Source organism: Xenopus tropicalis, chromosome 10 (genome assembly GCF_000004195.4).
Source record: "Xenopus tropicalis strain Nigerian chromosome 10, UCB_Xtro_10.0, whole genome shotgun sequence".
Classification (NCBI taxonomy): Eukaryota; Metazoa; Chordata; class Amphibia; order Anura; family Pipidae; genus Xenopus; species Xenopus tropicalis.
Window position 1 is genome coordinate 47,967,971 of NC_030686.2, and position 15,108 is coordinate 47,983,078.

At 47.6% G+C, this 15,108-nt stretch overlaps 1 protein-coding gene across 2 annotated transcripts in view; it reads left to right on the forward strand.

Moving 5' to 3' along the window:
* foxk2 (forkhead box K2) overlaps nucleotides 1-13,948 on the forward strand; it is a 46,925-nt gene extending 32,977 nt beyond the window's left edge. The window contains 9 exon segments of one of the 2 annotated variants that reach the window (NM_001142162.1): nucleotides 1,764-1,958; nucleotides 2,096-2,237; nucleotides 3,993-4,139; nucleotides 4,389-4,582; nucleotides 6,314-6,489; nucleotides 6,577-6,873; nucleotides 7,171-7,380; nucleotides 9,340-9,399; nucleotides 11,967-13,222. In NM_001142162.1, coding sequence (NP_001135634.1) covers nucleotides 1,764-1,958; nucleotides 2,096-2,237; nucleotides 3,993-4,139; nucleotides 4,389-4,582; nucleotides 6,314-6,489; nucleotides 6,577-6,873; nucleotides 7,171-7,380; nucleotides 9,340-9,399; nucleotides 11,967-12,175 — 1,630 coding nt within the window. In that variant the 3' untranslated portion in view covers nucleotides 12,176-13,222. 2 annotated transcript variants of the gene reach the window in all.
* The last annotated feature ends 1,160 nt before the right edge of the window (nucleotides 13,949-15,108 follow it).

Sequence of the window (15,108 nt, forward strand, 5' to 3'; positions counted from 1 at the left end):
ACATAATTTCAGGAGTCAGTCTCCTCCAGCTAGACAGGTCTGTCACTCTGCTGCCTTGTGTTACATTGTTTCAGGGGTCAGTCTCCTCCAGCTAGACAGGTCTGTCACTCTGCTGCCTTGTGTTACATTATTTCAGGAGTCAGTCTCCTCCAGCTAGACAGGTCTGTCACTCTGCTGCCTTGTGTTACATTATTTCAGGAGTCAGTCTCCTCCAGCTAGACAGGTCTGTCACTCTGCTGCCTTGTGTTACATTGTTTCAGGGTCAGTCTCCTCCAGCTAGACAGGTCTGTCACTCTGCTGCCTTGTGTTACATTATTTCAGGAGTCGGTCTCCTCCAGCTAGACAGGTCTGTCACTCTGCTGCCTTGTGTTACATTATTTCAGGAGTCAGTCTCCTCCAGCTAGACAGGTCTGTCACTCTGCTGCCTTGTGTTACATTGTTTCAGGGGTCAGTCTCCTCCAGCTAGACAGGTCTGTCACTCTGCTGCCTTGTGTTATATTGTTTCAGGAGTCAGTCTCCTCCAGCTAGACAGGTCTGTCACTCTGCTGCCTTGTGTTACATTATTTCAGGAGTCCGTCTCCTCCAGCTAGACGGGTCTGTCACTCTGCTGCCTTGTGTTACATTATTTCAGGAGTCCGTCTCCTCCAGCTAGACGGGTCTGTCACTCTGCTGCCTTGTGTTACATTGTTTCAGGAGTCCGTCTCCTCCAGCTAGACAGGTCTGTCACTCTGCTGCCTTGTGTTACATTATTTCAGGAGTCCGTCTCCTCCAGCTAGACAGGTCTGTCACTCTGCTGCTTTGTGTTACATTGTTTCAGGAGTCCGTCTCCTCCAGCTAGACAGGTCTGTCACTCTGCTGCCTTGTGTTACATTATTTCAGGAGTCAGTCTCCTCCAGCTAGACAGGTCTGTCACTCTGCTGCCTTGTGTTACATTATTTCAGGAGTCAGTCTCCTCCAGCTAGACAGGTCTGTCACTCTGCTGCCTTGTGTTACATTATTTCAGGAGTCCGTCTCCTCCAGCTAGACAGGTCTGTCACTCTGCTGCTTTGTGTTTATATTGTTTCAGGAGTCAGTCTCCTCCTGCGAGTCAGGTCTGTCAGGCTGCTGAAGGCTGGGTTGGTACAGGGTGTAATATGGGGGTGGTGTAGTCACTGGCACCTTGAGGAGCACCCCTGCTAGGAAAGTGTCACGGCTCATATATAGGATCATTTGATGGGCACCCCCACATCCTAATCCGGATCATTGTAGGTTGTGATGATTCCACAGCTTCTGGGATGTTCCACTCTCACTTCCCCTGCTGTGATGGCGGCCGACAGCTGAGCCAAAGATTTAGGCACATGGTACAACATCTCTGCTGGCACCTTGCCCTCGCCACTTCCTCCCCCTACAATGGGAAAGGCATGATAGCCCTATTAGAGCATCTTCCAGCTGCCACACTCCAGTTTTGGCAGAGTTGTAACAGCTATCTGGTTGCTAGGGTCCAAATTACCTTAGTAACCAGGGAGTGGTTTGGATGGGAACTGGTATATGAATAGGGGAGGGGCTGAATAGAAAGATAAGGAATAAAAAGTAACAATAACAATAAAACTGGAGCCTCACAGAGCAATAGGGTTTGGCTGCCGGGGTCAGTGACCCCCATTTGAGGAAGGCAGGGTACTGCTGCTGGTACACAGAGCTTTCGCTTATATTGCCTGCCGGGGGGGTGGGGGTGTAACCTACAGCAATTCTGTACCCCACTCTGACTGTCTCTTTCTCTCTCACAGGTGCACCTTCCGCTTTCCCAGCACAAACATCAAAATCACATTTACTGCTCTGGCCAGTGACAAGAAGCAGAAGCTGGAGGCCCCAGAATCCCCTGTGAAACCTGTGCAGCCGCAGATCTCTCCCCTGACCATAAACATTCCAGACAACATGGCGCACCTGATCAGCCCATTGCCCTCTCCCACAGGAACCATAAGGTATGGAGCAGGGGCGGGGGGACCCTCTCTGTAGTAGCTGGGCCCCCTGGATGGAAGGAATTTTGTGGGTGTCACGACTTCTCTCTGCCCAGAGAGAGAATTCACACACTCACACGTCTCGTTCTTTCCCCATACAGTGCTGCAAACTCATGCCCCTCCAGCCCACGCGGAGCAGGCTCATCTGGGTTCAAACTGGGCCGTGTTATCCCCCCTGACCTTATAGCAGAGGCTGCCCAGTCGGAAAATGACAAAGATGCTTCAGGGGGAGACAGCCCCAAGGTAATGTGACCTCTCTCTCTCTCTTCCTTTCTCTCTCTCTCTCTCGCGCTTCCTTTCTCTCTCTACTTGCAGTCTCTCTCCTCACTCACTTTCTTCATTCTCTCCCTCTTCTTTCGCTCCGTCTCTCTCCCTCTTCTTTCGCTCCGTCTCTCTCCCTCTTCTTTCGCTCCGTCTCTCTCCCTCTTCTTTCGCTCCGTCTCTCTCCCTCTTCTTTCGCTCCGTCTCTCTCCCTCTTCTTTCGCTCCGTCTCTCCCCCTCTTCTTTCGCTCCGTCTCTCTCCCTCCTATCTTTGTAAGCCGTGGGCACAATATGGGACTGCATTTCTGGGGTACAGCTTATTTGTGAGCAGTGCACCCATAACAGTGCTGTAGCTCTCAGCAGTCAAATAGTCTACGATTAGCTTTGGCTGCTTCATCTGGGGCAACTACACGTCCTTTGTGCCTTCGCTCCTAAAAATGTTAGCAGTGTTTTTTTGTTGTTTTGCTAATATGTCCCACTTAAGGAGAACATGGGAGAATGGGGTGCAGAGGTGAGAGTGGCAGCTAAAGCAGAAGGGAGAATGGCACGTGGGAGATGAATGAATCAAATCAATATGGCATTCTTAGAAGGAGAAAAGGGTGGAGATGGCACAAGTAAAGAGGAAGACTGAGGAAGAGGAGAAAATGGCAAAAGTTTATTGGTGAACTTCAAACAGAAATTGTATTAGTCCAGCCATAGTCCCCATTGGGTAAGGACATGGGGTGAGAGAGTGGGCTGTAGCTTTGGAGGACATAGCCAGGTCTATGTGGTGCAGGAAAGATTTGAAGATTGGCTTCTTGTGATTCACCTTGCAAGTAACCAGTCCCACCAGGCTCCTGTGTTTGTGCATCCCCATTGCTGTAAACAGAATAAAACCGCTCTCTTGTCCTATAGGCCTGACTGGGCAAGGCTGTAGATCCTACTCGGACCCAGTGAGAGAGTTGCCTGACACTCCTGTCCCATAGGCCTGACTGGGCAAGGCTGTAGAACCTACTCAGACCCAGTGAGAGAGTTGCCTGACACTCCTGTCCCATAGGCCTCACTGGGCAAGGCTGTAGAACCTACTCGGACCCAGTGAGAGAGTTGCCTGACACTCCTGTCCCATAGGCCTTACTAGGCAAGGCTGTAGAACCTACTCAGACCCAGTGAGAGTTGCCTGACACTCCTGTCCCATAGGCCTTACTAGGCAAGGCTGTAGAACCTACTCAGACCTCTTGATAGAGTTGCCTGACACTCCTGTCCCATAGGCCTGACTGGGCAAGGCTGTAGAACCTACTCGGACCCAGTGAGAGAGTTGCCTGACACTCCTGTCCCATAGGCCTGACTGGGCAAGGCTGTAGAACCTACTCGGACCCAGTGAGAGAGTTGCCTGACACTCCTGTCCCATAGGCCTCACTGGGCAAGGCTGTAGAACCTACTCGGACCCAGTGAGAGAGTTGCCTGACACTCCTGTCCCATAGGCCTCACTGGGCAAGGCTGTAGAACCTACTTAGGACCCAGTGAGAGAGTTGCCTGAAACTCCTCTCCCATAGGCCTCGGGACCTAGTGAGAAGGTGTTGCCTGACACTCCTCTCCCATAGGCCTGACTGGGCAAGGCTGTAGAACCTACTCGGACCTAGTGAGAGTGTTGCCTGACACAGCTGCCCACATTGCCCTGCCCAGAGTAAATGTAAAAATGACTTGCAATCAAAGTGCCGCTTACTGAATGCCCACTGCCGGTTCTTTTGTCTCCCACAGGACGATTCGAAACCTCCTTACTCCTATGCACAGTTAATAGTCCAAGCAATTACCATGGCTCCTGACAAGCAGCTCACATTAAACGGGATCTACACTCACATCACAAAAAACTACCCCTACTACAGAACAGCAGATAAAGGCTGGCAGGTAAGTGTGGGGCTCATGTTCAGCCGGATGAAGGGAACCGGCCTGCTGCTCTCGGGAAGGTGGAAATCTCTGTTTGCTGAGCTCTCTGGCTTAATAATTGACCCTGATTACGTTCAGCTCTGGATGTGTTTGCCCTTATCCTGGAGTCTCCTCTCCCCATGTGTGCATGTTATGCTACGGAGGCATTATAGCTTGGCATCAGTTGGCTGTAACAACACAGTGTGAACCTTTCCTCTCTCTGTCCCATAGAATTCCATCCGACACAATCTTTCTCTAAACCGATACTTTATCAAAGTCCCACGATCCCAAGAGGAGCCCGGCAAGGGTTCGTTCTGGAGGATAGACCCAGCCTCAGAAAGCAAGCTCGTAGAGCAGGCATTTAGGAAAAGAAGGCCTCGAGGCGTGCCCTGTTTCAGGACTCCCCTTGGGCCGCTCTCCTCCAGGTAAGCAGCCAGCAGTTATAGTTTTATGTGATTAACCTGCATATTTGTGTGCTCGATACTTACTGCCGGGTTACAGTGCTGCTAAACCCATCTCTGCACACGTCAAGGGACACGCTTTATTCTATATTCATTAATGCAAAGTACAGCAGCCGTGTAATAGAGAAGCCATGGTTACTCGTAATCATCTGTCAGCTCCTAATTGGGAGCAATTGCATGTGAGAGTTTGGTTTTTGTACGCAGTGCAGATAAGCTTCCGGAAAGGTTCTAAACTTGGTAGTTATTCCACAACCGATCATAGTGCTCTACAATAATAGCCATGGAGGGCTGGGCTGTGGGAAGCAGGTAAGGGAGATGGTGCTAGTAGCAGTGGGGGGGATAGCCTGGGAGGGACTGGGGCTGTGGGATAGCAGGTATAGTAGGGAGAGATGGTGCCTATAGTAGCAGTGGGGGGATAATAGCCTCTGGGAAGGGACTGGGGCTGTGGGATAGCAGGTATAGTAGGGAGAGATGGTGCCTATATTAGCAGTGGGGGGGATAATAGCCTCTGGGAAGGGACTGGGGCTGTGGGATAGCAGGTATAGTAGGGAGAGATGGTGCCTATAGTAGCAGTGGGGGGATAATAGCCTCTGGGAGGGACTGGGGCTGTGGGATAGCAGGTATAGTAGGGAGAGATGGTGCCTATAGTAGCAGTGGGGGGATAATAGCCTCTGGGAAGGGACTGGGGCTGTGGGATAGCGGGTATAGTAGGGAGAGATGGTGCCTATAGTAGCAGTGGGGGGGATAATAGCCTCTGGGAAGGGACTGGGGCTGTGGGATAGCAGGTATAGTAGGGAGAGATGGTGCCTATAGTAGCAGTGGGGGGATAATAGCCTCTGGGAAGGGACTGGGGCTGTGGGATAGCAGGTATAGTAGGGAGAGATGGTGCCTATAGTAGCAGTGGGGGATAATAGCCTCTGGGAAGGGACTGGGGCTGTGGGATAGCAGGTATAGTAGGGAGAGATGGTGCCTATAGTAGCAGTGGGGGGGATAATAGCCTCTGGGAAGGGACTGGGGCTGTGGGACAGCAGGTATAGTAGGGAGAGATGGTGCCTATAGTAGCAGTGGGGGGATAATAGCCTCTGGGAAGGGACTGGGGCTGTGGGATAGCAGGTATAGTAGGGAGAGATGGTGCCTATAGTAGCAGTGGGGGGATAATAGCCTCTGGGAAGGGACTGGGGCTGTGGGTTAGAAGGAAGAGATTAAGCCTCCCAACTGGGCCATTTATATTATTAGGAAGGGTTGCTGCTCAGCCTTTAAGCAATGTGTTTTTGTATATAAATCTCTCTCAATTGCCCTGGATGTTAGCCACTGTATGTGTGAAACTAATGTATGGAATGGGACATTATTAAGCTTTTTGCTATAGTCTGGCAGCTCCCTGCTTAGTCTGTTCTGTCTCGCTGAATCTCCCACGCACATGAAGTCACTAAGTTTCATGGCACAGCCGATCTGGCAGCAGAAGGTTGTGTTACATATTATGCTGTAGAGCTGTTACCCTGCGTGTAATGGCCTTCCCAAGGCAACACAGCTCTGTGTGGGAGATGGCAGCCACGGTGAGGAGTAAGCAGTAAGGAAAGCGCTTAGCGCCCCCTGCTGCCCTCTGTTGGTAGCACAGGGAGCGAGTTCTTGTGCTGTCGGGTAAGAATGCATTTGGTTTAATGTTGCACTTTCTCCAATCTGCCGCTTTGGCCACAGGAGCGCACCAGCATCTCCAAATCATGCTGGAGTTCTGTCCGCTCACTCCAGTGGTTTACAGACGCCAGAAAGTTTGTCCAGGGAAGGATCCCCTATCCCTATGGAGCCGGAGCCTAGCGCCATCCAGCCAAAGCTAGCAGTGATCCAGGAGGCACGCTTTGCACAGAGCGCTCCAGGTGAGGAGTCGGATACATGAATAGCTTGCCGGTGCTTGTACTGCAGTACCCTACGGACTTCTGATTGCAATTTCTCCTTTGCTGCAGGGTCCCCTCTTTCCAGTCAACAGGTCCTCATTGCTGTGCAAAGGCAGCTCCCCCAAACCATTAAACCCGTCACCTACACAGTGGCCACCCCAGTGACCACTGCCACGTCGCAGCAGGCACTCATGCAGACTGTACACGTCGTGCATCAGATTCCGGCCGTCTCTGTCACAAATGTCACAGGCCTGACCCCTATCAACACCTACACTGTCGGAGGGCAAGCGATGGTCGCTCAGGCTGCTGTAATGGCCCAACCAAAGTTAGAGCCTCAAGAGAACGGAGACCACAAAGAGGTCAAAGGTAGGCGGGCAGAGCATTCAACAACACCCCCACTTCCATATCCTTCCCCAGCGATAAATAACAGAACCACAACCTCCAGTACTGCCCCATTTTGCCTTTACCTGTCAATAAAATGCTGAGTAGATCAGTGGGGTCGGCGGCTACCATCTCCGGCACTGTTAGCATCAGGACCAGCTCCGAGAGGAAGTCAAGTGGCCAGAGATGGCAGTTGCCAACCCCCCCCCCCAGATGACACTTTTGCAGGGGTTCCATACAATGTGCTGCAGCCTCACTTACTTTCTTGGTTTTATTTCACAGTGAAAGTAGAAGCTATCCCTGCTATCGGTCACCCCGCACTTACCACGGCCAGCCGTATCATACAGACCTCATCGTCGGCACCCCTCCAGACGGTTACTATAGTCCAGCAGACACCTTTAGGTCAACACCAGCTTCCAATCAAAGCAGTAACACAGAACGGGACACACGTTGTACCCATCACCACTGCCATCCAAGGGCAGGTCACCACAGGTAAGACCAGAGAGCTGCTGGTCAGGCGTATGGCAGTGCCAGCTTGCCACTAACCCTCATATACAGCCCATCCACTCAGCGTCACATTATTTCATAAGTGCATAATGCTAGGGAGATCCAAAATGGTTCCGTAGGGGGAGGAGAGTTTGCGTTCAACTGCCTAGAACATTCCTGTATATTAGTATCCCTATAAATATAGGAGCTGCTCTGTTGCTTGCGCTGACTTGAGACCATGGCAAGAGCTAAACAATATGGCAGCTCCCAGTCCTGAATAATACACCCTTTCTGTATAGGGACAAATATGCTGCGAGGAATGGTTAAGGAACAATAACACCAAAAATGAAAGAATATCAATGTTATGTACTATTGTCCTGCACTGGGAAAAGCTGGAATAAAGAGAAAAGGCACAGCAGATAACAGATAAGCTGTGGGGATTCCCATTGTATTCTTCGGAGTTTATCTGCTATATAACCTGGGCCTTTTCTCCTTGAATGGCTGCCCCTGGGGCTACACAGCAGCTTATTTATATTTACTACAGTAGTCTTCCTGATGCAAATACACAACTTTTACCAGTGCAGGGCAATAGTACACAAGTCAGTACTTAATATATTTACTACAGGTATAGGATCCCTTATCCGGAAACCCATTATCCAGAAAGCTCCGAATTATGGAAAGCCTGTCTCCCATAGACTCCATTTTAATCAAATAATTCAGAATTTTAAAACTGATTTCCTTTTTCTCTTTAGAAATAAAACAGTACCTGTACTTGATCCCAACTAAGATATAATTACCCCTTATTGGGGGCAGAACAGCCCTATTGGGTTTATTTCATGGTTAAATGATTCCCTTTTCTCTGTAATAATAAAACAGTACCTGTACTTGATCCCAACTAAGATATAATTACCCCTTATTGGGGCAGAACAGCCCTATTGGGTTTATTTCATGGTTAAATGATTCCCTTTTCTCTGTAATAATAAAACAGTACCTGTACTTGATCCCAACTAAGATATAATTACCCCTTATTGGGGCAGAACAGCCCTATTGGGTTTATTTAATGGTTAAATGATTCCCTTTTCTCTGTAATAATAAAACAGTACCTGTACTTGATCCCAACTAAGATATAATTACCCCTTATTGGGGGCAGAACAGCCCTATTGGGTTTATTTAATGGTTAAATGATTCCCTTTTCTCTGTAATAATAAAACAGTACCTGTACTTGATCCCAACTAAGATATAATTACCCCTTATTGGGGCAGAACAGCCCTATTGGGTTTATTTCATGGTTAAATGATTCCCTTTTCTCTGTAATAATAAAACAGTACCTGTACTTGATCCCAACTAAAATATAAATAATCCTTATTGGATGCAAAACAATCCTATTGGGCTTAACGAAGGTTTTATTGATTTTATAGTAGACTTAAGTAGATCCAAATTACGGAAAGAGCCCTTATCCAGAATACCCTTGGTCCCGAGCATTCTGGATAATGGGTCCTATACTTGTACTGTGATACAATTTAATTTTTTGGTGTTACAGTTCCTTTAACACTGTACTGGCTAAGGGAAATAGTACGGCAGCTCCCACACACGCAGAAATACAAATATACAGAGAAAGTGCTGTAATTGGCAAATATTTCTCCAAGAGAAACAACATGGCAGCTCCTCCCTGTCCCTTAGGGAGATTCTAGTTGCAGAACTTACTGGTAAGAATTGTGTCTGGAGTATTAATATTCTGCTCCCCCGGACCCCCGATATATATGACCGCCCCTACCCCCAAAAGATGTAGTGTAAATTTTAAGTTGTTATCCATGACGGTAAGTCAATGGTAAGACCGTTACTATCCAATCAAATTTATCCTTCCCTTTCTCCCCCCACGCTCCTTTAAAATCTGTATCCTGGGGCAGTAACGTGCCCCCTTAATAAAGAGTTCTGTCCAGATCTTCAGCTGAATATGTTTTTCAGCTAACTCCAGCTACTCCCTGATTGAGAGCCCATGGCAGTGGAGAGGAAATGGAACCCGAGGTAGGACTTGTACATCTTTGTCTTGTTTTGTTTCTCTCTGGTCTGTCCCCTTCAGGCATCTTGCCCCCTTGTTACTGTATAAACCCCTCTCTGTGCGACTGCCCGTTTGTGGCCAGCCCAATAGATACTGATAGGCCTCTGTCATTCTGCTGCCGCCTTCTTCTAATGGGCACCGTTATGGAACCCGGATAGTGGGTGGGACAGATGTGTGTTGCCTTTGATTCTGCTTGTGTGTGTGGGGGGCTTACTGTTAATTGTGTGACCTGTAGCCACATCCCTTTTTTCTGTTAGTCCAATCAAAATCCGTCCTGATCGCTTCCTTAGCCCCCTATGTCAGTTCTAAAGTGGATTCACAGAATAAATATGGGTCCCGCGCAGAACTCACGTGATTATACACAAAGCAGTTTAAGACAGAATTTTGGGATTTGGCTACAACGTATGCACTTGAATTAATGATTTTATTATCAGCTGCTGTAATTGCTCCACTCCTTTATATTTCCAGGTACAAATCTGCACCTTTCTGCACTCCTGTTGGCAGGGAAAGTATCACTGAGTGGCCATGACGGTGCCGTGGGGGGCCAGCGCAGTATGAAACCCTCCGGGATCTGAACTTGCCCCATCAGATTGCCCCAGCATTGGGCTAAATTGGCACCAGCTCCAAAGCCTTCCTTAATGGGGTTGTTCATCTTTGAGTTAACTTTTAGTATGATGTGGAGAGTGATATTCTGAGAATTTGCAATTGGTCTTCGTTTTTTATTATTTGTAGATTTGTAGTTTTTATTTTTTGTTCAGCAGCTCTCCAGTTTTGTGTCTCAGCAGCTATCTGGTTGCTAGGGTCCACGTTACATTAGCAACGAGAGTGATTTGGACGAGATTCTGGCATATGACTAGGAGAGGACTTGAATAGAAATATAAGCAATAAAACTGTAGCCTCGGAGAAATAGTTTTTGGCTGCCGGAGTCAGTGAAAGCTGCAAAGCAATAGAAAAGGCTGCAAATTATACTATAAAAATAATGAAGACCAATTGAAAAGATGCTTAGAAATGGCCATTTTACAACATCTAAAAGTAAACTTTAAAGGTGAACCACCCCTTTTTAAATGGTGACAAATAAACACGACTCCTACTGAATGTAGCCATGCTGTAAGGCCACTGTGTAGCCTGGTAATGCCACGCTGGCCCAAAGAACTCACAATTCCAGCTTACTGGGCTAGTGCTGGTGTAGCCTTTCAGTTATAGATACGGGCTACTATTCCCCTGCTGGGGGCTACAGTGCACTCTCACCCCACTGATTTCCTGGTGTGACTAGCGCTCTCTGTGCCGCACTGCGTTGGCTCCTTATGGCATCAGGGTTGTGCCGTGGCTGCCCGTGATACTTTCCCATTAGTGGTCCCACTGAGGCACCTCTATACTGACTGCTTCTTATTCTACTTCTGTCAATGGGGGGATGGGGGGGGGTACTAAGCCTTCTCCTGTCCGGTCATTGCTAAATGTCAGTAAAAGGCACTTCCCAGAGACACTCGGCCGCCCCATTGCATGTGTGCTGAGCCCGCAGTGACTCTCTGCTAGCAAGCACCATAAAAGTTCATGGAGGAGCCAAATAAGGGCTGTGATTGGCTATTAGGGGCCTCTATGCACCCTATCAGCTTACAGGGGCTTTATTTGGTAGGAAATCTTGTTTTTATTCAACCAAAACTTGCCCCTAAGTCAGGAATTCAAAAATAACTCCCTGGTTTGGGGGCACTGAGAGCAACACCCAAGGGGTTGGGGAGCAACATGTTGCCCCAGAGCCACTGGTTGGGCGGCCCCCCCAGCTTGGAGTTTTATCGGCTGTTTGGTTGCTAGAATCCAAATTACTGTAGCAACCAGTGAGTGGTTTGCATGAAAGACTGGTATATGAATAGGGGAGGGGCTGAATAGAAAGATAAGGAATAAAAAGTAACAACAACAATAAAACTGGAGCCTCACAGAGCAGTAGATTTATTGGCTGCCACTCCCTGGTTGCTAAGGTAATTGGGACCCTAGCAACCACATAGCTACTAAAAACACCAAACTGCAGAGCTGCTGAACAAAAAGTGAAATAACTAAAAAACTACAAATAATTAATGAAGAGCAGTTGCAAATTGAGGATTATTACTCTACATCAGAGACTCAAAGGTGAACAATCCCTTTAATGCAATAATCAGAATCCTATACTTCCCTTGCTCCTCAAATTATCCCTTGAGTTGAACACAGGTTTCCAACCTATGGAGACCCATCCCACGGCCGGGACCTGTCGGCATGTTGGTTGCACTGCTCTTGGGATGGGTCTCCATAGGCTGGAAATTGGGCAGGTCATGCACAGCTACTGATTGGTCTAGAGGGGCAGCTATTGGCCCTTGTAGGCCTTTTTTTGTATCTGCTGTGGTTCCTGCTGTGCCAAAACTGCATTTAGCAAAGACTGTGGGCTACTTTCCTCTATCTGTCCTTTATGTATGTGTATATATATATATTTTATAATAGTATGGAGGCCTTAGCGCTGAACTGTATGGGTAACTGACCTCTCCTCCCTGTGTCCTCTGTCCCACAGCAGCCGCCAGTCCCCTCCATATGCTGGCCACTCACGCGTCTGCGTCTGCCTCTCTCCCCACCAAGAGACAAAATGGAGACCAGAGCGAGCAGCCGGATATAAAGAGGGGGAAGACGGACGAGCGGGAGGTATTGGCGATGACCGGCGGCCTCGACACCCAAGCGGAGGCGGCGACGGCAGCGCCGAATGAACAAGAAAACCAAAAATAGGATCCGAGGCGACATTTCTTTTTCTTTTCTCTTCTTCGTTGGTTTCTTTTTTTCCTGTTTCTCGAAAGTTACACACGTTTAAAAGAAAACAGCAGCATAAAGGTGCCAAACGCAGACACTTTGTCTCCTGGATCGGGCCCTGTGGAAAGAGACTTTTACTAGATCAGCACTGAATTACACAGGTGGCCTTAGAAACTTCTTCACTTAACAAGTCCTAAGAAAAGAATATCGACGACACAAATTTGATTTTTTTTTTTGTTTTGTTGTTGTTTCCCTTTCCCCTCCGTCCTCGCCCCCCCCCCCCCCAGCTCCTCCATTTTTCCGGTTCATCTTAAGCTGCCCGGCCCTTCCTCGTTGGCACAGCGCACACTGGGACAGACTGGCAGACGGAAGGTCACAGCTTTTCAACTTTATTATTCTTTGACGAGTACTGAGCACATGATTGCGGCGGTGGTGGCCATCATGGTCAGCGCTTGGTTCCGAAAGAACAGATTGTATTTCCCTTCATTGGGAGAAGCTAAAGCGACATCTTACGGCAGCTAAGCGTCCGCGGCCCCCTTCAGAACCAGGCGTTGCTACGAGAGGGGGGACCTACCTACCTATCGCATTGGGTTGTTTTTTTTCCCCCCAGTATTTTGCTGTTCCCTAATGGACCTGCCCTTTATTTTTATTCGTTCACCCTTCAAAACCATTGGGCTAAAGGGTCGTACATTTCAGAGTTTCCAGCCACTCCGCCACCGGCGTGCAACACAAACCGCAATTTTCTTTTTTTTTTTTTAACCCAAGGAGTGCTTCTTTTTTTTTTTTTTTTCGCTATTTTATCTGTCCGGGGTAACATTTAATGACACACTTTGCAAATGTTTTGACCTTTTTTTTTGTTTTTTTTTTTGTTTTGTGTCCCGCCCCCAACCCCTTCTCCCTGCCCCCTTTCCCATGTTTTAGACTGATAAACATAATCCAAAAATTTTCTAACCATGTGTGGTGGTCAGAGGCTTCTTTTTTTTTTTTTTGGGCATGCATGTAACAGATTTTTTGGGAAGAAGAAAAGAAAAAGAAAAAAAAAAATTATAAAAGACATTTAACAAATTGTAAACAAACCGCTATGATTTTTTTTTTTTTTTTTTTGGATCAGAGCTGCACTTATCATTGTCCCTTCTTCTGTTCTCTGTGCCTCCCGTCCTGCTCCCCCCCCCCCCCCCGAGCCCCCCTTCTTCTAAAAGCAAAGAAACTCGCTTAATATTGTGTATGTTTAAATGGCAGAAGACTCTGTTTAAGATCCCACTTAGAAAGGAAACAAAAAAAAAAAAATCCGGACGTCAAGAAAAAAAAATACACATAAACAAAAAAACCCACAAAAATAAAAAAAAAAAAAATCGTAAAGAAACCGTGTGGAAGCAAAATTCACTCCCCATTATGGCTTGTGTCTGGACTCCCATCTCAGTGTTACCCCCCCTCGGTACAACTCATCGGCGGTCTGTTCCTAACGACCAGTTGCTCCTAATTGAGCGATCCGTTTGACACTTCACATAAAAAAAAGAAAAACAAAAAAAGTTCTGTTTCTGCTCATTTCTGGTAAGTGGTGGCGCCGGATTGGCTGGTTTTCTGTTGCTGAACTTTGGGTCTTATGTAACTGGTTGCCGCAGCTCATTTAGATTGCCCTGGAAATAGGTTTAATATGGCTTCCCTGCGTAGCCAATCACTGCTTAAATGGGAAATTCACCTTTTTTTAACGCATGTTCAACAATTCCCTAATGACGGAGTAAAGTATCTTGACAATAGGGACTAACTGGAATTGGTCATTTTATTTATAAGAAGTTGGTGGCCATACACACTTAGATACTTGCCAAACGAGTGGATCTTATCCTGATATGTCCACCTAAGGTGGTTGATATTGGGCTAATCCAATCGTTTGGCTCTAGGGCCCAGACAGGTATAGGAGCCATCGGACTAGGGACTGCATCAGTGAGCCGATAAGGGAAAATCAAACATGTCCAATTTTTGACCAGATATGGATCGGGGAGGCCTGCCGGTGGGCCCCATACACAGGCAGATAAGCTGCCCAATCGGTCTAAAGGACTCAGATCTGCAGCTGATATCTGCCTGTGTATGGCCCCCTTAAGCCAGGGTTGGGAATGTTGGAATGTTGTTAAGCCCATTACTTACTTGGCCCATAGGCACTTGTTTAACAAAAAGCTGGACATTGCCTTTGAAGGCCATATAAACCTAGCGATTTTATTTACTGCCCAATGTCTGTAACATTCTGGCTCCCTTCCTTTTCTTTTAAAGGCAAACAAAACACTTTTTGACATAAGCTCATTCAGTTGGGCTTAAAAAAACCTAAATATATGTATTTTATTCTATAGATGATTCCATGAACCTTTGACTCTCCCATCCACAGGCTGGCAGGGTATTTCTAACTACCCCCCCCCTCTCCCCATAATAAAGGGAATTCTTTTTAAAGCCCTTTTACTTTCCACAGAATTGGGCACCACCCACCATAGATGGGAGGTACTTCAAGTCCCAGAATCTATTACTTTACAAGGTAGCTGAGGGGTTGGATGATAATCTGGGGGGGGGGTTATTTTGCCACTGCGCTTCTCTGAGCTACAGAACATCAGCAGCCCCAGGGTGATAATATGAGGCATGGCCAAATGTGTAAATCCCTGTTCAGTGTAGAAGTGGCCATACACGTTAAGATAGAATCTTCTCCCGATATCCCCACCTATGGGTGGGCGATATCGGGCGAATTCAGGTTATTTTTGTCATTTGGCCCTGGGGCCAAACCATCAAATTATAGGCGGTCGGTTCGGGGACCTCATCAACGAGCCAATGAGGTCCCCGATCCGACAAAAATTTTTTTAACCTGCCCGTTCGATATCTGGCCGATTTCAGGTCAGATGTCTGTCGGGCAGGCCCGTTGTTAGTGCCCATAC